This window comes from Strix aluco, chromosome 6 (assembly GCF_031877795.1).
Source record: "Strix aluco isolate bStrAlu1 chromosome 6, bStrAlu1.hap1, whole genome shotgun sequence".
Taxonomy (NCBI): domain Eukaryota; kingdom Metazoa; phylum Chordata; class Aves; order Strigiformes; family Strigidae; genus Strix; species Strix aluco.
Genome location: NC_133936.1, coordinates 11,287,676 through 11,314,614, shown reverse-complemented (window position 1 = coordinate 11,314,614; position 26,939 = coordinate 11,287,676). Strand labels below are relative to the sequence as shown.

Here is a 26,939-nt window from a genome sequence, read left to right as displayed (position 1 = left end):
AGCCAGCCACATTCAAAACAAAATGAGTTTGGCTTTTTTTTTTTGTTAGAAGACCAAGCAAAAGACAAGATTCTGTATCTTGATATATTTTGCACTAAGGAGGAAAATCTTGTTTGAAGTAACTGGAACTTTGGTACAGAAGAGATGAGAGTGGCTGAACTGAGGGTACTGTTTGTCTTGGAGTTTAGGGAACTTTCCAGTCTAATCTAAAACTTATGCATTTTTAGCCTTTCAGTTCAAATCTTTTTGTTGGAATTGCTCTATTTGTATGGTGGGGACAACTAATTTGACCTGCTTCTCCTGAGCAAGGAGTATACGGCTATCATAGACCTTCAGTGCTCTCTGGGTGATTAATAAGAGGATTTCAATATACTTGGCATGAGCAGAAGACAATATTAACAGGAAAACCTGGGAGCACCAAACATCTGAAAGACTTTCACCCTCTTAATAAATCTAGTGCTTATAAGGCAGCTTCTCAGGGTAAGACTGTGCAATGAAATCGTCACAGTTCACAGATGAGGCTGGCCTCACACAGAAGGAAAGTCCTCTCCTACTCCATATGTAAAACCAGGAGCATGAAAGCCCTTGGTCAGGCTGTTGGCTTTTCTGTTCAAAAAAACCCACAGGAAGGTCACAGAATTGTCCCTTCTCTCGAGTCTCGGGGTACATCCAACTAAACACAGCTTGTATATGAGGACAGATGACTGCATCCAGTTTCTTTACACTCTTAAGTAAGCCCAATTCATTTGAAAGGGAGAGCTCTTGTTCAACCTGTACTTCAGCTTATTCACGGCCAGGCATGTTTTGCTCCTGGCTTTCATGTGTAGTGCTGATGGACAAGCAAGGATTTCTGTGTTCAAATCCCTGTGAGAGCGCCAGCGAGTGAAAATTTAGGACATCGAATTTGCACTTAAATTATATGAGAGGCTGTAGGTTGGAACACCTACACACCTCCTTCCCGCAAGGATTAAGGAAACCACATTAGAAAAGAACAGATAATTCCTCTGATAAAAACTGGAGCTCTCAGGGCAAACTTCAGGGCAAAAGGCCACTCTGGCCCCAAATTAAGAGAAAAACAAAGCTTCCTCTCACTCAACATCAAAGGTCTTCAGAGGCCCTTTAATGCATAAACTGGCACCTAAAGTAGCCAGACACTTCCTATGAGTCTGAAAACCATGAGCTGCAGGGGAAGAGAGGGGGACAGAAGTGTCTGCATTTGCGTTTAAAGGGAGAAAGGCAATGGCTGAGTAACCAAATACATTTCAAACCAAATACATTTCAAACCAAATACATCTTCTCCCTACACTAAGGAATAAGGACAAAGTGAATCTCCAATCTGGAGAAACAGTTTGAATCTTACAGTACTGAAAACCGCTAAGATTTTCATCCTTGCTATGCAAGTTTTATGTACAAGATCAACCCAAGAGGCATTGGAGAAGAGCTACATTTCCTGAAGAACCTAAAGGATGAGCAGATGACACAGAAGGAGAAGAACCTGGTGCAGTTTTCTTTATCATGCATTGTATTTCAGGTCAGAGGGACTGCAACTCTGTGATACCTAGTCTTTTTTCACTTTACGGTAAATAAACATAAGCACAGACTGCCTGTCACCTAGGTCTGCTCATCTACCTTTCTAAGTAACTGGCACACGGAAGGGCTCATTTTTAACTTTATAGATGATCGTAGTTTCGGGGATTTACCACTTCCATCCTAAGTCCCAAACACAATGAAGTGATTGAAGCAATTTTGACAATGTAAAAAGCACCCTCCTCAGGTTTTGCAGACTCCACAGCCAGATATGATGGCATGTGCATCAGCATGACACCTTTTACGTGCCACTCGTAAGAGTAACTTTGATGATTACTGGAGAAGCCATCCCAACCTCCAAAGGCTATTTAAAGAAGAATAAAGTGAAGCAAACAAGACACTCACTTAATCCCTGGGACATCCAGGAGGTTGCTCATGCCTGCCCAGTTGATTTCCAAGTGCTACAACAAGATCAGGGAGAAAAATGATACAGGACCATTAAAATTTATTTCAGAACAAAGGTAGAATTTAAAGGGGAAGCAAATGCTTCTAAAACAAAGCCAGCTGTTTAAAGAAAGCAAAACCTGCACCAGCAAGTGACTGCATCTGTACATTAAAACCAACAGGTAGTATCAATTCCCTTATGTATTTTACCTGCCATACTTGAAACGAGGGTATCACTGGGACTTACCCTGCAAGCACAGGGAAAGACAGCCTTCAGCCCCTCCCAACGGCCACTGGCAGATGCCCTGGAGTTATGCGTCATAAATCGAACAGCCATACCTAGACTTTGAGGTTGTTTCCTCATCCTTTCACCTAGGGGTTGGCCTATGCCCTGAGGCAGGGGGATTTACAAACACCACCCACTTCAGGAGTCTGTATTTTTATTCACCCAATAAAGTGGTTTTTTTTCATGTACTAAAATATTGCTACTACATCTAAACACAAAAGCACCTCATCCAAAATCACAAATGTATGACTTCCATGAACTCAAGCAGAGCATAACCCACAAGCAAGCAAAACTGTGTGCTGTAAGATAGCTGGTTCTTACAAGATTAGAAGGTTTCTCATATTTTATTAAATCACAGTTCAACTACAACAGGCAAGCTTTCAAAGCATGACCATGACTGAATGTTCTCCAAGATGACTGCATTTAAAAATCTATGCATGGGAAGACTGAAACCAGCAACCTTGCAGCAAAGGTCTATGAAATGACTGTTGTGCTGTCACCATCAGAAAGTCCTCCCATTCTTAGAGTGAAACAAGTAACTTTTATGCACTACTACAAAAGAATAGGGCAAATTCATTCCTGTCCTCTTGGATTTCAAGAGGAACACTGAACAATCAGGAATTTGCTATTCAAACACCTGCACTGTGAGGCATTTACAGTCATGCAGTTTGGGTTACCAGTGATGGACAGCTTGTGCCACTCACTGAAGCCTTACCCATGCAGGAAGACAGACCAAGAAGCAGGAAGGCTGCAGAGTGCAGTTCATTACTGACTCACCGGTTTCTGCATAAAAAACAAGGTCACGGCTCCTATAAAAGGTGCATCAGTTAGAAGAGGTTCCAGTATCACCCGTAATGTCCCATACAACTGCAAACAGAAGAGACCAAGGAAAAGGTCTGAGTCTGAAGGTACTCTCGAGATGCAGTTTCAAAATCAAGCTTTTCAATGATGGAGATAATTTAGAAATCCTATTTGAAGTAATTTTATTTAGAATTTAATAACAACCACCACTCCCTCCCCCCAGACCATTGCTACTGATATTGGGCAATGTTTTCTAAGTTTGTGGAGTCTCTCTGCAATCCTGACTGCCACACAATGGAGCTATCTGCCAACTAGTTTTCAACATTGTACAAACAGGTTGTTGGGCTAATCTAAACCAGTTTATGAACACCTTGACAGGACTGACTCTTTTGACGTTCTCTACCAACATGCAGCTCCTCTGAACTCCAGTGGCAGAAGCTGGCCTACATGAGCTCGATGCTCTAGCACTGACCCTGTTTAAGAGTCGCATTAAGAAGCTTAAAAGTGGTATGTAGGTGCTTTCCAAGGCAGGCGTCATTTCCCCAGCTAAAACACAAGGAGATAAAGCCAATCACTCCAAGCCTGCTAGTTGGTGGTTTCCCAGTTCTCATGACCTTCCCATCGAGACACGCTACCTCGTGCCACATGCAGCCTTGAACAGACAACATTAGCACTGTACGCACCTGCACACCTTTCACTCCAAGATTAAACTTCGATATGTCCATGTGAATCTCACAGTCCCCTATGTAACTGAAAGAAAATTCTCACATTATTCCACAGTTTGCAACAGTACAGTGAGAAATGTTGGGCTGTACAGAGTATAAAGGAAATTATTAATGACTGACAACATGACACCATATGGGCAGAGACAGATTTTCAAACAACTGAAAAGAGGGGAAATCGAGCACATTGAGCAAGGGTCAGATCTTCACAAGAGAAACCCTGCAGTCATCTGGGATATTGATCTACTGGCAAAATGTCAGAGGAACATCTGTATTTCAAAGTTACTTTTCCATTCTTAAGACTGGCAGTTGGCTGATGCAAGCTTGCTCCAAGGAGGGGATCAACAGGTTCGTTCAAAATTCAAAGTCACAACAATTGCCCTCTTACTCCCTTCTCTGCCAATGGCCTGATCCCACCCCACAACCTGGTGACCCAGCTCCCAAGCTGATGCAGAGCCATCCTGTTACTACATACGGGGTCCTCACCTTGCCCACAACCCAAAAGCCTACTTGAAGGTCAAATTCATCACTAAAAATAACCTGGTTTCCTTGAGTCTGAATTAAAAGGCAATAACTTAGATCAGATTTTGGTCAGTTGCCATGGAGAACATCAGGCTTTAAATAAAACTAATGCCGACTGTAATACTTTAGCAATTTGGAAACTACCTTAGACTTTTCTTAAAGTACAAACATCACCTTATACAGAAAACGATGGCCACTCCCCAGGGAGCAGAACCTAGCAGATTTGTTGATGCCTCTGGCAGAAACCAACTGAAGGGAGCTACCAAGTTCCCTTTCAGTCCTCTGAGAAATAGCTCTTTCTGGATACAGACACACAAACACCCTGCAGATAAAGCAGGGTGTAAAGGTACGGTAGCACAGTGAATGTGCTGTGCTTGCCACCTGCATGCATAATTTCACCCCATAATCAAAGAAAAAAGAACAAGATTTTTGTTCTGACCACATGTATACAGGCAAATAGTGCTGCAGTTGCCACTAATTCACACTGTAATTTGCACACAGATTCCCTCCCCCCAAAAAAAACCTGCCAAGAATTCGTAAACCTGCGAATTTGTCTTCATTTTCAACAGCAAATGTTTGTTTACAGATAGCTACTTAACAGAATTTAAAAAGCTCATAACACACCAATTAAAGCCTTTAATGTTAGAGCATTCTCATTTCTTAAATAACCAACCTCACAGGCCATGCCAAAATTAACACAATCTTCCTTATAAGGTAGTCACATAATTAAACTTATTTTTGCATTTATTAATTTCTGCAATTTTGACATTATCTTACAGCTCATTACAGTCGGTGCTAATAGAGCTTTGTCACAATAAAAGTCTAAATGAGAAGCCAAAATGAGTTCCTCAATATGCAGTAATTAATCCAAGAGGATTTAATTCAGCTGTTGCCAGTGTCCAACACAACAAACAATAGTTGTGGCATTTCAATTTACAACCTTTACGCCTTTCTACACAGTCAAAAACTCTTCCCACCCAGTCCTAGACGTCTCTCTTCTCCAGTAACACTTCAGTACATGCAATTGTGTTTTAGAGTCTAGATGTCAGAGAAGTCTTTACCCCTTTTATCAGAGCCTGAGCCTTTAATTATCCTTAAGTCTGCTTCACACAGGCATTACCCCCCTGCCAGGGTGCTTGATAGAAAGGATGCACTCTTTGTTCATTAGTTTTACTCCTCATTTCTAGTCCAAGCTGCTTGTGCTTTCATCCGCCCCCTCTGCTCAGCGTAACCTTGCTGTGCTCTCTGCTGTCCTCCCCCTGACAGAGCACATGTGAGCCAAACTCAAGCCCTGACACTCAAAAGCGTGCCCCTCTGCCACTATTCACCAGATCATGCTTTGCCCACCTGTGAAAGGTGGAAGAAACACCCCTTTTTCCTCCTAAATCACCTATTGCACAAGGTGATGCAGATTAGTATGCCTGTGCCATGGATGAGAACTGGAGGAGCTTGTACAAGTGCATGTATCTGTATCTCTTCCGGACTTGGGTGGAAAAACTGGGCCCAGTGTTTATGACACAATGGCAATCCACTGGCTGAAGGCAGGGATGCTACGAGAGCACGTACTGACAAGTTTGACTAACCTTGTCTCTGTATCTCTTTAGACAAGGCACGTGCAATTCTCCCCCTGTAAAGTAACTCCCCACGGGCCCCATCTTCTCATTGGCCTGTATGCTTGGTCCAGCCTTCTCAAGTGCTTTGTAAAGCAGACTGCTGCTTAGTCTGCCTGACTTTGGTCTTGGGTAAATCAGCAATTCGGGTAAATCAGTATTAGACAAATAAGAGAGACAAGAAAACGTGACCAAGTACAACAGGGTACGAGAAAAACCAGACTATCTCTGCCTTTCCCCTTTGCCTATCAAGTCAGGCTCCTGAGGGCAAGTGTTCCTTTTCTGCTCAAGACTGACAAATTTCCAAAATGGTTTTAGTTTATTGTAAGATCCTACAAACCAAACTCCACCCAAGCTCAAAGTATTGTTGCATACTTCTTTTGACTACTTTCTCTAATTCTGCACTAGATGACAGAGACTGCCTTTCCAGATTTGAAAACTCACCATTTAGGAAGTCCAGAATTGCAATGCATACTTTTTTTATACATGGTAAGTATTACACTATTAGTCCTCTTCATCTCGTGTATGGTAGATGCCACAGAAGAGCATGGAAATGAAAATTCAAAACATTTCCAATGAAAAATGATAATGAGTACTAAATCTGATTAATTAAATAGGAAGCAACTGGCTTGCAAGATATTTTTCTGGTAGGTAATAGTGCCCTCAAATACTTTGAAACTCTGATGAGCTATAGTCAGTAATTACATGGCTACACAACAGCTCCAGCAACTACAGAATTAGTGGGAAGAAAAGCAACTGTAGGAGGTCAAGTGGCTGCACTTGAGAAGTTCCCATTTTGAAAAATGCAGTTTTGGAGAACGTTTCTGGAATGCTTTGACACTCATTCATCTGGAGAATGTAACTGTCAGCTCCCTATGCTCAGGGGACAGATTCATGATTTAGATCTATGGCAAATTGTTTAGAGACCCCAGAGTATTGCCAGTTTATTTCCAGCTGGGATCTCATATTTCAGATTTGAGGATTTCAAATCCCAGTCTGGCAAGGACCTCATATTTCATTTAGCCACTGCAAGAACCCTGATACTTTCTTACGTGTCATGTGAAAGCTGTACATCAGGTATATTTGCATTGGAAAGCAGATACATGAAGAGAATAGAGGCACCAGGACCTTCAGACAGATAAATGACAAACTTTGTCTGTACAGAAGACCTAAGGGTAAGCAGTGATGATCTCGACATTTCTGTTCAGTTCTATAAACTGTGAAAATTTACACAACTTACTTTATACCAATTGGGTGCATGACCTCAGGGACTGAGCAAAATATTTTGAAAGAAGACTTACAGCCTCCTTTCTTGCTGTTGCCAAAAGGTCTCTGTGCCTCACAAGTAGTCACCTCTGAGCCTTGGTTTTCCTGCCAAAAACTCAAGTATAGTCCTTTCACGTGGGACAGCCAAGACTGTAATGAGACAGTGCTCTACATAGCCATTCCCAATGCTCTGATGCTAGAGACATGTAAGCTGTTGTTAACAGATCTAATTAAAGCAGCTTCTCAAGTCCCTTTAACTCTATGCAATACCAGATCTACTGCATCACTAGCTCTGCTGACAGCTACTGCTCATAGAAGTAAGGGACCTCTAAGTGCTATTTTTCACAGTTCCCAAGCAAAGGATGCAATCTGTGATACCACAGATTTAACACAGAGGAAAGGAAGTTCTTCACACAGCACAGACCTGAATCACAGCATTCAGTGCGGCATCATGTTATGGAGATCAGGAGCACAGATTAAACAAAACACTTGATGGACCATATGTCTACAAGTGGCTATTAAAACTCCACAAATTATTCCATACAGATCACAAAGGAAGACTAAGTGGGAAAGGTCTTTTCTACTCCTGCCCTTTTCCTGTGTTTTTCCCTGGCCAAGTCAAAGACTCTGGGCTTCAGAGACTAGTTGCTTCCTTGACAAAACTGGAGGAAAAAAATCCCTCCTGTATGGCTGTGAGACTGAAAGCAAGAAGCATTTAGAGAGCACGCTGAGATTTCTGGATGCAAGACACTGCCTAACAGAAAGGATAACTCAGCACTGGAGCGGGGCAGAGCCGCTGCCGAGGCAGGAGTGCTGCTCACCGGGACACCAGCACCCTGCGTGAAGCGGCTGCTCGGCCTCCCTGCTGCAGCTGCAGCGAGCCAGCCAACAGGCCACACTCACGTGGGTTCACCAGCGAGGGAACTCCCACAAAATTACAGCTAGCACCAAGGCAAAGGAGTCATGTTTATAACATGCAGACACGTTAATCCTTTAATGTCCACTGCAACACAGCTACGCTTCTCTGAAACCTAACCCAAGAGAGGGAAGTCGGTCACTGTGACCTCAGCATTGCCAAGTGCACCCCACTGGCACCCACCCCACATCACACTCTCCTCCAGAGTTCTGATGCCAGAACACAGCTCTGTGGACAGATCCAGCCATTTAAACGTCCCCAGCATGCAGAAACCGAGAGGTAGTGCAAAGGGCAGCAGCCTCACACTGGGGAAGCTCAAAGCCAACTCCTCTAAGCAGCGACTCTCCCAACACCGGCTGCACTACTGCAGACACTCACGGCTATTCATGTAGCTAAGAAAGCCTATTCTGTAATGGGGGTTTGTCTCACTCCAGAAAAGTGGAGATTGGCCATTTCTTTTCTAAGAAAGAAAAAAACCATGTTCCTTTGGCAATCCAGAAAATAGGCAGGTAAATAACACCACTGCTCATAGATTTGCTTCTCTCCATTCTGGAAAGTAATACACTACCTCCTGTGGACATTGTACAATGCACAACACTCAGCTTAGTTGCAGAAACTGATGTTAACGTATTAACAACTGAGTCCTTAACTCAGCCCAGGAGAAGAGACTCCCATCAGAGAGACAAGGTAGTCTGAACACTCCTGTGTGAATACAGAAAATACTTGGGTTATCAGGTGACGGTTCAGGTTAAGTTATCGTCAGGATGAGGAACAGAAGTGTTTGGCCAGTTTGGAGATGCTGATGGATCTGCCAGAGGGACAGGAATGAGGAGGTGGGGGAATCCCTCTGCAGAGGGTTGTTAAAAGACAGTGAAAATGAGTATGTGGGAGAAGCAGCCTGGAGAAGTAGTTTAACAGAGAACAGCAGCAACCTCTTGCAGAGCCTTAAAGGCATCAAATCCCTCGATCTCAATGTGGAAAGCACAAATGATTTGCCAAAGGCCCTAAAACTGGTCTGGCTATTACAAAGAGCACTCCACTGACAGCACTGAAGCATAACATGTTCTGGCTGAAAATCAAGTATGTCTTTTTGCAGGGAGTGATGGTGCTCCGTCAGGCTGGGGATGCTGCCATGCCATTGCCACATTAAGCAGCAGGCACAGTTCTGAGCAGCTCTGTGCTGTTGCCAAGACACTCTGTAATTTCACACTGCTTTTTCCTGGCACTACCATGAAGAAAAGCCATTTCATTTGGGCAGTTCAATCACCCACTAAACTTACAGAGCTACAGCAGCATGCAAGTGACAATTCCCCCAGTAATTCCATTCTCCAGGCTAAACCAGGAGAGAGTTTAGCTCTGCAGCGGCTCTGATGTTAACAAAACACACAAGCTCATTTGAAACAGCCTGGGAGGTATCAAATGTTTTATCTAATTTTGTTGTTGTTGTTGTTAATAGAGCTAGAGGCAGTTTTCTGCTCAGAGAACAGCTGTAATCAAAAAAAGCAAATGCGTTGGGTGGCACACAGAACAAATGGTGAGTAAAACAACAGGATTAATCTAGAGGAAGGAATTAAAAAATAAATAGCACAAGCAGTTCTGGAAGAACTGGAGAGGTTGGACTGAAGAGGAACCCTAGTGGGGCAAGACAGATCAAACACCTCCATGCCTGAGAGCTGTCTGAACAGGAAATACAGTTCCGAGACCTGGGTTCTTAACTGTCATGAATGGCAAAGCCAAGGGACACATTCTTACACCCATGGCAGCAGCGATGGGCCAGAGTAGGTTACACCTAGACCAGGTGACACTGTTTTCTGACTTAATGGCTGATGCACAACATCTCATTTCTGTTAGTATCAAGGACATTCAGCTGGGGGACAGATTGTTGATATAAGATAAGGACTTCTCCACTTCATGCTGATCTTAGTGGACCACATGTCCAGTCCAGTACAACAGCTCAGACACAGGTGTCAAACGGGCAGTGAGTTAAGAACCATCTACATATCCAATGATGCAATGTTACCATATCTGCAGGTCTAGGATAACTTGTCTTCTATCAATTTCTTTGGTGTAGGCTTTTATTCCATTGATTCTAGGGCACTGAAATAAAGACAAAGATACAACATAGTCAATATCTTTCAAGTTGAGCCCAAGTGAAAAGTCCTACTCACTTCAGTCAGTCTGAGTACAGAAGCATTCATCAAAGGCTCTGCACAACTGCATGTAAAATATGAGTAAACCACACAAGTTTTTCCCTTAAAGAGGTAGTGTGAACAGCCTTGGCAGTCCTCAAATACAGGCTGGTTGCAAGTAGCCCATGCTGTAAGCCTTAGGAAACACTGAGAACTCCTGTCACAAGGGTATAACAAAACGAAATGTGGATGCATGCCCCTTTTTCTGTCTTCAGTCCCATGACACTGACAGCCAGTGGGAAGGGATGAGTGGGTCTCCTATATGATCCTTCTTTCACAGTGAAGACACTCAAGTCAGCATGAGGAGGGAACAGAGAAGGCAGCAGTGTTGTACCAACACCATTTTGTTAAACATTAAAGAGCTGAACAGACTCCCCTTGCACCTGAACTTTTCAGAAAAGACTGAAACCACAAGTGTTGCAAAGGATTCACGTTACCTTCTCGCCAAAGTGGATCTTGGTAAAGGTGCATGTTTTCAGATGTACATTCTTAGCTCTGATTTTTGGTTCAAGAACTTCTTTAAATGTTTTTTCCATGATTGTCCCAAAGTATGGCCAAGCCTGTACAAGGACCTGAAGAACAGCAAAAGCTGAAACACACTGAAGATTCTTTGTATGAAATACCTTTTGTTGAGAAACAGACACACACATCACACAACACCTGGCTATTAATGTCTGTCCTTTTAAAACACCAAATCACATTTGTGCTCTTAAGTCATCATTGTGGAAGGATGCACCTCAGTTCTTCAGAAAAAGAATCTGTTTTAGGAACTGAAGGGTGAGTTTTCAGCACCATAGAGTCTATTGACTGCTTCTAACCACAGGGCTGAGCCAGCAAAGCCCAGGGTTAAAGTCTCTAAAGCACAATAGTCCCTAATTACTCTGAAGTGTCACAAAGTTCCCTGGAGTTAAGTTTATTTAGAGACGAGTAAGATGAGCTTTTACATCAAAACAAAAGTGTGCTAAAGAGGAAAACAGGATAGTTACTGGATGCTGCAAGTTCAGCTGTTTTGCTTTGAATTCCACAGGAGCCAGTTCCAGTGACTACACCTGCTGATGGGAGCACCTGCCTCAGCGCTCTCTGGGAACCTCTCTGGTAAGAGGAGATGTCACTACTTTTGCTAAAATAATAATAATACATACACACACATATATATACATCTACATACACACACACTTGCTTTTTTTTTTAAATCTCAGAATAAAGTGTTGTGGTCAAATTCATCAAACCTGTATCAACCAGGCACACATCTGGATCTCACCAAAACCTCAGTGGCAACTCTAAACCTCAGTAGCTCCAGGACTTAAGTACAGACACTGATATGATCGAGCCATATTGTAGTGACTCGATAACTTTCTCAGACTTGGCCCGCAGAGTTTGTGCTGTGATGCAGCTCAGAGCAGATGGGCTCACAAACTGGAGTTCAGAGCTCCTCACCTTGTTCAGCCACTCCACTCGTTCAACATCAGGGAAGTGAACCTGAACGCAAAAAAAAAAAAAGATTAAGTGAGTACCACATGTCATCTGTTTCAGCATACTTCAACACATGTAAAAGATACCATGGAGCATGGAACAAGTTTTAAAACAAGTTGAGATCCCTCTGTCCTCATACATATATCCTTTATAATTTACTACCTCCTTGAAAAAATTGTAAAAGGCAAATAAAATAGTAAAAAATAGTAAAAGGCAAAATAACAAACATGCATTGATGTACCAGTATGCCTCTGGGCACATTTATATGATTAAAGCAAGTGTCATATCCTGTTCATGAATGATGTAAAGCAGCATTAGATTTCTCATCCTTCTCTTGGTCATGCCTTGGGAAGCCACGAGAACCTGCTTCCCTTCAAGATCACGAGTGCAGGACCTGTTTCCTGTACTGGCTTACCAGCTTACCTCAACCAGAACACCACACTTTGGAAAACAAGAACCTGCCCGGGAAACTCAATTTATTGGTTGCAGCAGCATTTCTCCAGTAATACTAACATAGTGCCAATGGCTTCAGGGAAAAGAAGCACTGTAAGAGTTCAAGCTTATTAGCATACACTATCATGTGTAACAGTCCAGTGTTTTCACCTCTCAGAGGTTTTTAAGATGTTAAGGACAAATTAAAATGAAGCAGTCACTCAGGCATCATGTTTCCCTATTGGACACATCAAATGCCAACAAGAAGTGTATGTGTCCTTTACAAAATCCCTGTGATACCCTGAAGTGATAACTTGTTTAATCACCATCAGGACAGTCAGAGATGAGGCCACTGTCAAGTAGCTAACTGATCTCGCAGACCTCACCAAGCAGCTGCTGAGTGAAGAGACACAATCATCTTACTACAATCAGACACTGAAGTCTTATGGATAGGGTGTTTTCAGCCAGTGCTACAATCTACTGCAGGTTGTTGCAGAAGGGAAGGATGGTGCAGCAGCTTTCCAGAATGGACACTCGGGCCCTGTTCAGCTCTACAAGAGCACCCAAATACAAAGGGACTCCTTCAACTATCATCTAGCTTGATAATAGTAACTGGTTAGGACAAGACATTACCTCCTTATTCAAGAGCTGTGAATTGCACTCTTCAGTCAAAGGCTTGCTGTTTAATTCAGCAGCTTTCAGAGAGGTGCCCAGAGATGTTTGGATGGAACAGACAGCAGCTTGCCTTTTATTCCAGCCTCATTTATGATTTCAGAGCCCATTTCCCTTGCTCAAATAATACTTCAAATTGTATCCAATTATTACATTAAAAAACCCGAAGTGACATTACCATATTCTTCATAAGCGATTTCTTTTGATGCTCTAAATAGCAACTTTTCCACTAAATAAGACGATGCAAGTTCACTGAAATGTCAGCCTACCCAGCTCTATTTGCATGATAAAGTGAGAATACAGCACCAGAAGGGACAATCAATACTGATAAATTGCTGCTGACATTTTACAGTGAGGCGGATTATGTGAATCAGGGGACTGCTACTTCACCTGCCAGCCTTTCATCTTTCACCAAAAGGTCCTCTCCACCAGGGTAGCCTGAAGGCCTGCCTGAAGGCAACTGGTCCCCAGCTCCAACACAACTGCCAAGCGCCAGCGTCCCACAGCGTTTGAGTCACCGCTCTGGATCAGTCACAGGCAGGGTAGAGCAGGGATGGAAGTACCATGATGTGCTGTCCGTCAAAAGACCTTACAGCGAGGGAAGGGATGTGACCCAAAAGGAAGGACAGACCAGGACTCAGGGCAATAGTTTGGCCACCACATCCCAATGAGAAAGTCACATCCCACGTGTGAAATCCACCAACATTAAGGGGAGAAATGTAGCACAATATAAACCACTGAAGTTGGCTGGGATTATTCACTAGAGCCCAAGCTGCCAGAGATGCAACTGCAAGAGGTGACCGAGAAGCAAACTGGTGGTTAAAGAGCTGCAACAGCACACAGGAGCATCAGGAAAGAGGCAAAAACCATGACGAGGTGGCAGCGGCTAGACCCACCTTAAGAAAAAGCAAAATTGAATTCACTATTTGAGCCACAAACACCCAAACCAGACAGACCAGGGCAAACTCCAAAAGCAACCACAGTGAATCACGGATCACTGTGTCACACCTCAGATCACTGTGATAGGATTAGCAGCCATTTGCAATACATTTCCATCCCACTTGACACCCCCTCATCCTTGTGTCTGCAACACAGCTCCTACCCAGGCACTCTGTGCCTCAGTTCCCTTTGACAGACAGAAGTAATAGCACTGCTGTAGCTCAAAGGTACCAAAGACCACCAGGAGCTCCTTGGCTAACACAACAGGGCTCTCACAGAGGTAAACACCACAAGAACTTTCTGCCTATTATGAAAGGTCACCAAATTTCAATGGGTTCCCAATACCAAAGGTCAACTGCACTCAATGGTATGAATTCAACGAGCAGTTCCGCAGAAGAAGCAGAGCTTGGTATCCAAGTGTTGCATCTAGATTATGCACTGTTTAGTAAGACATAAACTCTGAGCAAAGCCTTTCCTACCCACAGGATATTCCCATAATGTGCATGTCTCACTAGCAGAAGATGAGAGCTGCTCTAGTTCAGCCCAGTGACACCACCAAGCTCTGTCCTTGACCGAGCAGCTTACTCCAAGAACTTACTGTGTCCTAATACATTTTGGAAAAAAAACATCTGCAGTTCCATACTTTTTAACCATGTGCTCTGGACTTCAGACTCACTTCTGACCCTTGTTACTGGCGAGAGCAAGATCTTGTCCTTGAGTTTGTCATCAGTACAGCACAGGTAAGGGAGCCCAACACACTTCCTACTAAGCTCACAACCAGCCACCAAGACCTGCCAAAACTAACACGATCCCAGAACAAGACTTAATCCTGTAGCCCTGGGCAAGTCACACTATCAAAATCAGTTCTCCCCATCTAAAAAAGCAGGCATACTTCTTGCCAATATTTTCAGAATACTGCAAAAATTACTTAGCATTTGAAAAGATCTTTGAAGATCAAAAACACTAGATAAGGACCAATTACCAGCAAGTAAAGAAAACGTGTGAGTTTCTGCATGGCTCCATCTTGCCCTGGAGCAGGCCACACCACCGATCATAGCAACAGCAGAAAACATGTCTGACACAACAGTGCCATTCTGTTCAAACACAACACAGGAATCTATCCATCAGGGCTTCTGCTTGTTTGTGGGTTTGTTGGTGGATTTTTGTTTGCTTGGGTTTTGTTTGTTTTTTAAAGGACAGATTTTTTTAGCTCCCTCTGCAGGGGCAAAAAAAAAAAAGTCTAAACAAGCCTTTTGCATGAACAAGGAATTAACAGGCAAAGTTTTAAAAGGATTGCTCTGTATCCAGTAATATCAATTTCTCCTGGTAAAAGGAGTTTAACACATCAGGAAGAAACTCAGCATACTTGGATGTTCTCACCTGCAACCCGCTAACAGCTGCAAAAGCAACAGGGAGAAGTCCCCACCAGCCCCAGGAGCCAGAACGAAGGTGGAAGCCCAGCTACCTCTGCTCCGGGCACTGAGTGGTTTTACAAAGGTCATGCTAAAGGCTGCATAGGCTGAAGTCAGAAAATCTCACCTCTCCAAGGCACAGCTCTGACTGTGCTCGACATGAGCAGATTTCCAGCCTGGTCTCCCAAGGAAGCACAGCCTGCCCACATAAGCTGTCTAGCACAGGAATGCCTCAATTCCAAATTCACTGGCTGGTTTCAGCCAAGAAACTGGTGCTGCAAAATAACCCTGCAAATTCCCTGAAACAGATGGTTAAGTAGATGAGGGAAACCCTCCCAGCGTCCCCCCTGAGGGAAAGGCTGCAATACAAATGCATCTCCTAACAACTGATACCAGGACTGAGCGGAGAGCCTGAGCCACATTTGAAGGAGGCACCACACTGCTCTTAGGGAGAACGGTTTTTAACCAACTAGCACAATCAATGATTGATCATAACTCTTCACTGAACGGATACTCCTCATTTTACTATAGGGTACACGAGGAGACAAGTATTTACCAATCCCTTAAAACACTGTCATTGATTCACAGAACCCTTCCCGGGATTACAACACTGCAAATCCAACCCATGCTCCCTCTAGCCTGAACTGTATTCCTACTCCCACCTCCGCATGTCAGGAGAGAACACAAGGGACATTTTTAGAGCTGTTTCAGTTGAAGGCTCATGAACACTGAAAAGCAAAAAAGAGAGATAAAAAAAGACAACACCACAGAGAATAAGCTGAATAGACAGCAGGTGAGAATCAGCCAAGACTGGCACAGTGGAAGACTAGCACAGTGGAGAAGCAGAAGATCAAATTGAGGAAGGGGATAGAAGGAAAATTAAAAGCGAGAAGTTAAAAGAACAAGTGTAGTGTGAAAGCAAACACCAACTGATATAGAGCCAAAGTCACCAACATAGAAAAGTAAAGGAGGAAAAGTGGCGATACGGATAAGAGCTAAAAGCACACGGTGCAGCCCCTTTACCCTGCGGTCCTACATCCTGCCTTCCAGCAGCCAGCTCCAAAAACTCACAAGTCAGGAGCGAGGCCTCTGACAAGAGTCTGACTCCACCTTCTCTGGGAGCACACAGCAGTGAGATGGGCTGAAGGATCTCCTGAAGGAGGCTGAGCAGCCCCAGCTCCATCCACCTCTCCTCACACACCAGCTGCTCCAGCCTGGGTGGGCTCTGCTGGAGTGTCCCCGTTTGTCAAAACCTCTCCTGGGCTTGGGGGACACAGCGCTCTGGGTGCAGCCTTGTGAATGCCGAGTACAGGGCAATCAATAATCCCTTCCATCGACTGCCTGCCCGTGCACTAACAAAGCCTGACACCTTCAACCACAAAACCTAAGAACTTTTGAGATTCTGTGTGTGTGTGTGGGGCGATTCTGATTTTTCAGCGATGACTAAGAGATTCAATTTCTCATTACCAAGATTTAGGGCGCTTGAGGATAAAATACAACACTATTATTTTCATGGCATCAGGGCAAGAGCTGACACCGCCACACTCATTAAAACAACTCTGAGTTGTTTTAAACGCTCTGTCAACACAAACAAGCAGAAACCTCATTCAGAGAGACACTTCTGTGCCCGGCGGGAGGGAACATGTGCAGGGAGCTGCACCAGCTCTGCTAGGAGACCCTGCCCTCACTTTGCACAAGTGCCAACTGCCTTCGTTTCCCACAGTATTAAGGAGAGCCAAGGGCTGTAGGCTATATAAAACAGTTTGCTGACTCTAAACGTCTCCATGCAACACTGCTTACAAATAGAGCTCTTTGATATTCTCTCTCCTACAAGAAAAGCATTTCCCTACCAGTCCCTGACATGTTTTTAAATGCTAAGCAAATGACGATGAAGAAAAAAAACCTCTCATCATCCTTTTCCATTAGTCAACCAAGGCTACCCAACAAATAACTGACGATGTAAAATAAAACATGCAGCTACGTTTTCAAGTTTCTTCACTTTAAAACCTAGAGTGGCTAGGAGCAAATGTGAAGAACAAGCAGGGGGTGGCTTTCCGTACCATCAAGAGTGGCTCTTTAAAGTTAAATGTTTGGTTTTTAGCAGGCAGAGAATATTATGTTTATAAATATTTATTTTTTTCAAACGACGCTAAAGAGAAGGGGGGAAAACCTTCTGGATGAGAAGGTCTAAAATAAGTATCCTCTACACCGGAACACCTGCAGTGCAACTGCACGTATTTGAAAGGTTTCTCCGGGGATACAGCAGGCTGTTTTACAGGCACGCTTACAGCAACATGCCCGTTTCCTGGCCTAAACCAACTTCCAGTTTGGTGCTGACTTTACTGAGCGAGACTTCAAAGTCAGAGGCGGTACTGCCGGGTCCAAGGCATCGCTGCCACCTCTCTGCCCTCCGGCCGCTCGCTGCGGGGATACCCCGCTCTGCACGCTGCTCCCCCGGGCGCTCCCCAGCCTGGCAGCCCGGAGCCGCCCGCAGTCCCGCCGCCGCCGGGAGCCCCGCAGCGTCCCCGCTCCCGGGGACTCCCGAGGGCTCCCGCCGCCGCCGCCGCGGGGGGACGCGGGGCCGAGCGGCGGGCTCAGCGCCCCTCTGCCCGCCGGTCCTCACTCACTCACCCAAGCCGGGAGGTGCCGGGCGGCCAGGCCCCGGCACACCGCCTCCCGCTCGTCCTCCAGCAGCGCGAAGGCGGCAGCCAGCCGGTCGCGCTTCCACCGCCGGTTGCGTCCCCAGCACAGCCACAGCGCCAGCGCCAGCAGCACCCAGCTGCCGCTCAGCCCCAGGTACCCCGCCAGGTAGACGGGACCCAGCCACAGCAGCGCCCGGGCCGCGGACGAGAGCAGCGGCCGCGGCGGGACTCCGGGCCGCCGGCCGCCGGGGCGGCAGGCAGCCGCGGGATTCATGCTGCGCGCCGGAGCCCACCACCCCCCGCCGCCCCGGCTGCGAGGGGTCGCCCCTTGCCGAGTGCGCCCTCCCCGCGCCGCTGCCGCCGCTGCCTCCGCCCGGCGGGGAGGCGCGACCCGCGCCCCCGGGCCGCCCCCACGGCCCGGCCCGGCCCGGCCCCGCCCCGCCGCGCCATGGCGCCCCCCAGCGGGCGCGTCGCCCAGCACCGGCGGGGCACGGCGGGGCACTGCGCCCCCTAGCGAGGGGGCCGGGCCGGGCCGGGCCGGCTGGGGTCGGCGGTAACCCGCGGGTTAGGGTCCGAGCGGGGACAGGGGGAGGGCGAGGGAACCGGCTGCTGAACGGGGGCCGCAAAAGGCGGGGTGGCCCCTCCCTCCGGGGGCAGCCGCCTTCCCAGTGCGGGAAGTGTGGCCCCCCCGGCCCTCGCTGCGGTCCGTGATTTTCAGCGGAACCAACCAAAGCCCTCTGTGACTGCTCGGTGCTTAACACAGAAGGGTATGGGGCAGAAACAACCTGTTGGTTCTGGACACTCCCTACCTGGAAGAATAAGTTACTTTTTTTCTCCTGCTGTTTTGATTCTGATGGGGATATTGTGGGGGTTCAGATTTTGAAATACTGGGAATTATGCATTAGGGAATGCAGCATTATTTGGGACTCATAAGACACTTTTTGAGATTCTGTGAGTAACCCAGCAATATTAATTCCATACCTTTCTGTATGCCTTAAGTGACAGGCTGTAACTGTACAGGTCAACGCTGTGTTTTCCACCGCAGTTTTCCCTGGATCAGGCAAATGCTGCTCTTTGTTCAGTGGATAAGTCTGGAACATCAGTGAATGACGCCAGCTTTTATTGTGGCCCCTTTTCTATACTGGCTGCACAAGATAACAAATGATGAGCCAGTCCCAAACCTCCAAGAAAAGGAAGTTGACCATGACTGGGGAGTACTAGGTTTGGTGGCCCCCGCTTTGCTATGGAATCGTTATTTAATTATGGGTCAGTCAATAAATAAAACAATACTGCAAGTGATCCTCATTTGTATGTTAATCATTGTGCATGACTGATCTGGGATAGTAATCAGTTCAGGCATCTGAAAAAATCAAGCCTCAAATGCCTCACATTAGACAAACTCATGCATGAGACATCTACTATTAACAGGTACTTTTGGAAACAAACGCCCTAATCTTTCCTTCTGTCAAAGGAGGATGAGTATGCTCTTCTTCCTGGGGGTGTTGCAAAGATAAATCATTATAAAACACACTTAAGAAAGTAGTTCTTTACACAGTGGGCAGTAAACCTTTAAAACTTGGAGAAAGCTGCAAGGCAGACAGGATCAGCAGGTCCAAAAAGGGATTAGATAAATTCTCAAACATCAAGGCCCATAAATGTACTCCCTGACATCAGGGATACAACAGCTGTGGCTTCGGGGGAAGGTTGAGGGAAAAGGACTGCAGAAAATGACTGGGCTTGTGCTCTCTCCCTAAACGGCAACTCCTATCACCACCGAGAGCAAGTGGACCAGTGGTCTGACCCCAGAAGGCATTTTCTGTTTGTAAAGCTGGGAAGAAAGACTAGAAACCGGTGGATCTAACAGCTGAAGGAGTATCTGGCACCTTGATATCACACATTTAAAAACATGCAGTGATTAGTTTGCACAAGTACATATATCAGGAGATACATTTACATGCAAAAACACATCTGGTTTTGTTCTCACTGTGACCAAAGACTTGTTATTTAGTTTTTCCCACTGCCATTTAAAGCTTTGTAAAACATTTTCAGTATGACATTTTATCCATGGAGTGAAACTTCACATGGATAATCTCAATCACAAAGTCTGATCTTTCAGAAAAACAGAAGCTTCTGAAAAAAAGGGGTGCTTTTTTAGTGATTTGAAGACTTAGAAGGTTGCTACCAGGAGAAGCTATAGTAAAAGGTAGATCCGGTGTTTTCCTCTTCAAATTACTACTCTTACAGAGTTTGAGATATTTAGCTCAAACTCAGAGCACTATGCAGTTTAGAAGCACCAACTGGTGGCAGCTTATTGAGCAGGAAAAAGATTGGGGCTGCACTGAAATATGTACTGGCTAATTTCGTAAATAAACTACCATTTTTTGTTTTTTCTTATTCTTCACTCAGCTGATCACAAAAACTTAGGTTCCTGCTAAAGCATAATAAAAGCGCTCCCTCTGTACAAATGAACAGGACACTTTCAGTCCTGCAGCACAGCCCACAGCTGCTGTTTAGTGAAGGAGACGCTTCCATGAAAGCACAACTCCATGTCCTATCCTGCACTGTCCCCCAGCACCCCGAGCTCAGAAACAGCCCCACTCTCTTGGACACTGCTTGTTTCTTTGCTGCCAACTCTTCACCTTGTGATGAGACAATTCCTTGCTAGATCTGAAGAGGTTTTAAGAACTTTAAACAATTACACAAATAATATAAAATTTCTTTAACCTTTAGCTCATACTATTTAAAATTTTAAAAGTTGAACAAAAGAAAAAGAGTAGAGGTGAAAAATTACTTTTATCACAACAGGTTACACAGAGAGCTGTTCTCAAACCAGGTACTGTGCACATGAGAACAAGATAAATCAATAGCCTTTGAGACCTCTGTTAACTCTGTTTGCATGGATAGTAGTTACCCTTTAAAGAATAATTGCTTCCTGTCGTTTTCTTAAATGTCAGAGGAAATACTGAAGCACCGATCAAGAGGACAACTTAAGACCTATCAATTTCCTACTAGGGAAAGTATGATCTTGACTGCAGCTGACTGCTTTCAAGCACCAGATATCTGAGCCATCTGAAGCCAATCTTATTTTGAATTACAGGGGAATTTCACAACCTGTTTCTCCCAATATACACAGGGCAGTCACTAAGGTGATGATCCAAGGCTACTGTTCTGGCCTGTGACAATCTTCACCTCTGATTTAACTTGACTAGACATCACCACTGTAACTTATTAGCACTATGATAAAAGCATATGTTGTAGCTGATGATGACACAGAGATTTTACAGAAACTGCAGGGCTTTGAAAATGTATTAGTACTAAATTTGCTGTCTCTCAAGCTGGCCATGGTAACTAAGGCAACCCACTTTAAAGGTGGGGAGTTATGAAAAACTACTGCCAACGCTTTTTCTTTTAACTATAGAGAATATGCAAAGGAATTAATCTGAAATACCGATTTAAGAGCATACCAATGATATATCAAAGGGTTTTCTGAAGATGACATTCTAACTTAACTTTCTTGTGGCTTCAGGGTTTGTGACCAGTGTGAAATTCCCACATTAATGCTAGCAAATATTAGAGGTGCACTATGTCTTTTCTCTGTGTATCCACAGGAAAATAGAAAACACTTATGTAAGGATAAAACCCTACTCCTTGCGTTAACAGAATGACTTCTGTATCAAGACCTGATTAAAGCAGTTGCCCCTTTTGGCACTCCATGTCACTTGACAAGGAATTATTGTTTAGTTTCCTCTGGGTTGATACTCTCCATCCATGTACTGCTGACCCTATCAAGCAAAGCCATATCCAGACTCTGCCTATCACAGGGCAAAAGCCTTGTATCCCCTCCTACTGTCTGTTCTCAAGCAAACACCCCCACTGAGTCTGGAGTGCATTTCCCCAGGGAAAGCTGTGGCTCCTTCATTCTGTCCCGTTCTGTCCAGAAATTAAATATGAGCTGGGCAGCTAAAATGAGCCCATGTTACGTTGTTCAGCCAGGTATATTATTCTGGCTGGAGATGTGTAATTTGGTTATGAAAATAATTATGTATGCATGTCCTATTTTGGGAATCATTCCATTCGCATAAAGCAACACCAACCTCAAGCCTACCTGTGGGATACTGACTAGCTAAACCATGCCTAATCTAGGACTAACTGGTATTATCTGTAAACCTGTTCTGGACTGGTAAAGCTAATGGGATTTCTTCTCATGTGACAAAATAATCACATGCAGAAGACTGCAAGACCAGGGCTTTAGTTGGGAATATGTGCGAGGCTGGGCTGGGAATACATGACCCTTGCTTTTAAAGGCTCTGCTCCACCACGCTCACTCCCCCATACTGTGTCTTGTGTCTGCCTGGTTCATGCTCCTCACTGCTTTTGTACAATGGGCAGCAAAGAGAGGCACTGAACAGCTGGCACTTTTTGCAATATAACAAAACCAGTAACAGCAATTTATTTCACACATCCATTTGTTCTTTCTACAGCAGGGCCATTAATGTGAGGGCAGTGCAGTAAGATGCAGAGTATCCACCACAGGAGGTAAGAGTGGTGTGGCCCAGTGCCCCTGGCCCAGCCTTGGCCTTCCTGCCAACAAATCCCACACCGCTGTGATGCTGCAAGTCACAGTGGACATCTGGGTTAGCAGAGCACTGAGAAAAGCTGTGTCTTGCACACACAAATTACATAATGGCACAGGTGAGGCACGAGAAAGTGAAAGAATACAAAGCGCCATCTACGATGGTAGCAAAGGGAAAGAAAAATAAACTTCCCTTACAGTGAGGACAGTATTTTCCAGTGCTTCTGGAGACGGCCTGCGAGTTGGAGCTGTCACTTTCCTGGCTCTGGATACAAGCCATATTTCCACACAAGACACTTCAGCACACCTTTGTGTCATCTCGGAACCTGCACTGACCTGTAAGCAGCTGGTGCCACCTGCTGAACAAACACAACAGCCTTTACCTCAGGAAGGCAGGCTACAGAAAACAGAGCTAGAGCAGCTGTGACCCCTCTGCCTAGGACAGATCCCTGGGTGCTGTCACAAGGTGGCTTTGCCTCCCATCCGTGACGGTAGTATGCAGACCAGATTTAGTAAGTAATTTATAGTCTGGATGGAGGAAAAATAATTTTTCACCTGAAAAGTCAAATCTAGCTGAAATGAGGCTGTATTTCACATACAACAGAATCAGCAGAGAACTGAAATGAACCAGGGGAACGTCAATTTATTTTTAAAAGTCTTTGCCGAGTACAACTTCTATTATTGTACTATACATTTTAATCTGAGAAGCACAGCCTGTTAAATCTGTTTGTTTTAAATTTTGCCATTGTTATAACATGAATTTATTACGTTTTTCTGTTTGAACAATTGTATCTGCAACAGGATCTGTGAGCACAAGATACAATGTCTTCAGTCTAAAAATGGCACAACACATTTCTTGGAGGATAAAATATTTTATAGATTTTGTTATGTCAGTTAGTGAAAGGCAAGCAAGGAAACCATAGGAAAAAAGTTCTCTCCGCATCCTTTTAAATCCTTTTCTACTTTGCTGAGTGAAAGAGAGTGCTGGTACAAGCTACTGACACACATTAAGCTGTAAAAATTGCCTTTCAAGTGCATGATGGATTTCCAGAACAAGCTTATTAATAATTTATAGCTTAGTCTGTAATTTGTACAATTTACATCTTGCTGTATTTTAAGTGCTTAAAGGACTTGACTGAGCTCACAGAAACCTCTTCTTTAAGGAATTCAAGTGCTCAACCTTTCTGAAACTCATTAAAAGTGTCAAGCAGTGGAAGAAGATAATTCATGAACTAGAGAACTGTTGTTCCAGCTGGCACCTCTCCATCAATGGTGAAACCAGGAAGGAGAAACTTCCCTGTTACTCTTCTTGGAGGGCTACATCTTGTTTAGCTGACACTTTCCATTTGAAGTGCCACAAAACAAAGGTGTTTCTTGATAAACTGAACCTTATCGCTCTCTACAACTACCCAAAAGGAGGTTGTAGCAAGGTAGGTGTTGGTCTCTTTTCCCAAGTAACAAGCAACAGGACAAGAGAAAATGGCCTCAAGTTGTGCCAGGTGAGTTTTAGATTGGATATTGGGAAAAATTTCTTCACTGAAAGTGTTGTCAAGTGTTGGAACAGGCTGCCCAGGGAAGTGGTTGAGTCACCATCATTGGAGGTATTTAGGGAGGTGGTTTAGTGGTGGACTTGGCAGTGCGACGTTAATGGTCGAACTCAATGATCTTAAAGGTCTTTTCTAATCTAAATGATTCTATGATTCTAAGCTTTACCTAATAACACTATCCCTATGAAGATAGTTTCCTTACACCCAGCCTTTGAAGAAGTAATGGACACATCATCTGCTACACTTTCTTTCCCCAGAAGGAAAGGAAGGAGGTAAAAATTGACACTTTCTGCTCCTTTCTTTCTGCTGCAGGGCTCAGTCATAACCGCGTGTTTAATAAAGTCCATTTAAAGTGCAGATTTGCCAGAGGACTCTTCATGTACGTGGTCTGTGCTTGACACAGTGTGGAACACAGATCAGATTCAGACCTACAGAGTAACAACAGGAGCAACAGATGTGAAACTGTGAGGAATGCTGCTTGCGCTTTTGCCCGCTCAGACATCCCTTCATCATAATGGATCCTGACACAGGAACACCTGCATGCGGGCTCCCACTTGGAGCGTGGGCTGCCAAAGATGGCACAGGCACAGTTTGCAATGGCACAGCCAGGCTGGCACAGGGCTGGGAATTCAGTCAGTCAGAAGCCACTTTCCTCGAGCCAAGTTATTGCAAGGAGCAATGACAGCATCTTGCCTCTCTGCGAGGCTGCACCTCCCAGCTCCTGCTGAGTTTCTGCTTAGCGTGCTTAGCCTTCTCTTTGAGAAAGGAAAATATATACAGCCTGACTGAAGAGTTCTCCTTCTGAAGAGCTCCTGCCACCTGTTTTCAGTGTGTGCTTTCAGCAAAGAGCTGGTGCTCTAAAATGAAGACCTGAATTTGAGGAAGTGCTGCCTTCAAAGCTCCAGAAAGGTCAGTGAAAAGCCTGTTCACAGCAGAATCAGTGTGGAGTCCAATAATGTCCTGAAACCACTTTGAGCAGGCAGAACTGCTCTGTGCCAGAGTTTTGCACTTGAAGACATGAACTGGGTGAATTTTCAGATGACTTTTCTTAGCTTGTCCGGAGCAGCTGCAGCACACAAACAAGCTCAAGACTTAAAGGAATTGCACAGTACTGTGGAAGTAGGTTACTAAGCCACAGCTGGTTTCCTTTACCCAATGCTCTCCCTTTGCAGCAATGTCTACCCTAGAAGTGAATGAGGTTAGACACAGAACAATGAATTGTTTGGACTGGGGAAAGACATGATGGTATTAGGACTGAGAAAAACTTGAGGAAAGAGGACAACTTTGGAGTAAGCGAACAGTGCTGCTCACAAACACAAAATCTCCATGAAGAGGAACATGAGATTACAGTAAACTCAGCAGATTCAAAGCCCACCTCAGCCACTTCACTGCATCCCTGTGACACAGACAGCTGGGCCCCATGGACTACATCTGAGCTTTTACTACTGTCCATCCAAAAGGGATGACAGGCGACATCCCAGCTTGACCATTAAACACTGACACAAGCATGCTGACAGTCTGTCTTCACCTAACTGTACCAAACTGCACGGTGTAGTTACAAAGTTCTCCCCGGCATTGTGCACAAGTAGAAGAGTATCCTGGATCTCTTTTTACAGAGTTTTCCCTCTGCCCCTGCTCCAGCTCATTGCTGGCAAGTACCAGCCCACTCAGAGTGCAGACCAGCAGCAAATACAATATTCATCCCAAGATTATTTTAAAAATCTTGGAAGGTTTGAAAATCCTCAGAAGATTCCTTCTTTTTAGCAAAAGTCCTAATCCACAGCCAGATGCTATCTCTCCGACAGTGAACATGTTGAAGAACAAGGTCTCCAGGGCCTTGTACAACAGCTCTTCCTATAATCTCTTAGTGGCCCCTGCTGGTCAGGACTGAGATTCTGGCATCTGTTAAGCGTTAGCAGTCCCAAATCCAGCTAAGATTTACATGGATATTTTATTGGTGCACAACAGCAGAGACACCATCTACAGCACTGTACTAATCTGCGAGCACACCACCTAATGCTGAGCACGTTGCTCAGGTCAGTCACTGTAGCAAGGGCCTTGCAAAATAGCTCAGATTTTCACTTTTGGTTGCAGGAGCAAGTATCCTTGCTGGTATGGGGGGCTCTCTAAGCTATGTCCTACAGAAGACTCTTCCCAAAGACTTCTTCTCTCACCCAAATTTCTGGTAAGCGATAAAACTGCATAAGTGGTATGTAAAGGCATAAGTGGTATATTGAGATTGGTGCTCAAGGGTAGATGGCCTCCATTATGGGTAAAAAGAGAAGTGCATAGAAAAGTAAGCAAATGCTTAGCACTGAAGAATATCAGAATAAGTGACTAGAAACACATAATTGGCTGTTGCAGCCTGTTCTGGCTCCATTACATTTAGTGGAGCCAAATTAATACAGAGCAGCTGATTGTCTGACCTGCCGTTCAACATACATAACACTAATGCTATTAAAGCCCATTTCCAAGAGCGGAAACTGGGGCAGAGAAGTTAAACAACTGGCTCAGTAATACAATGAGGAATCCTAGCTGGTCTCTGGTTTCCAAGCCAATGTTTACAGTGTATTTATGGCCCTGATCTTATTCAGAAAGCAGGAGAGATAGTGTTATTGAATCAGGGAAGCCGGCACTACATCTGGGCTTGTGCTAACTGCAGTCATTGTTTACTGCTCTTGTGATTAGACCAAAATGTACAACCCCCAAATGAAAATCATATTTTTTGCTTCAGGAAAAAGGTAGCAGTTGATATAATCTCGCTCTTTTATGAGTTTCATTTCAGATGGCAAATACTGTTAATTCTCAGGGTAAATTCAATTGTTGCATATTAAATGCTCACAAACAGGTGTTTAGTAAGTAGCATTTCAGTGTGACCACTTGGAGTTCTGGACATCAAATTCTTGTTTTCACTGTGTACTTGCACTAAAAAAAACATTTGTCTGGAAAATCAGCTAGCTTCTGCC

General features: G+C 44.6%; 1 protein-coding gene across 1 annotated transcript in view; it reads right to left on the bottom strand.

Moving 5' to 3' along the window:
* The window catches only part of ESYT3 (extended synaptotagmin 3), a 33,842-nt gene extending 15,715 nt beyond the window's left edge, over positions 1–18,127 (bottom strand). The window contains exons 1-7 of the mRNA XM_074828662.1: positions 17,843–18,127; positions 11,721–11,762; positions 10,721–10,855; positions 10,115–10,191; positions 3,742–3,808; positions 3,035–3,124; positions 1,933–1,988 (exon numbers count right to left, since the gene is read on the bottom strand). Of these exons, the coding sequence (XP_074684763.1) occupies positions 1,933–1,988; positions 3,035–3,124; positions 3,742–3,808; positions 10,115–10,191; positions 10,721–10,855; positions 11,721–11,762; positions 17,843–18,127 (752 nt within the window). The remainder of the gene's footprint in view (positions 1–1,932; positions 1,989–3,034; positions 3,125–3,741; positions 3,809–10,114; positions 10,192–10,720; positions 10,856–11,720; positions 11,763–17,842) is intronic.
* Positions 18,128–26,939: the final 8,812 nt, after the last annotated feature.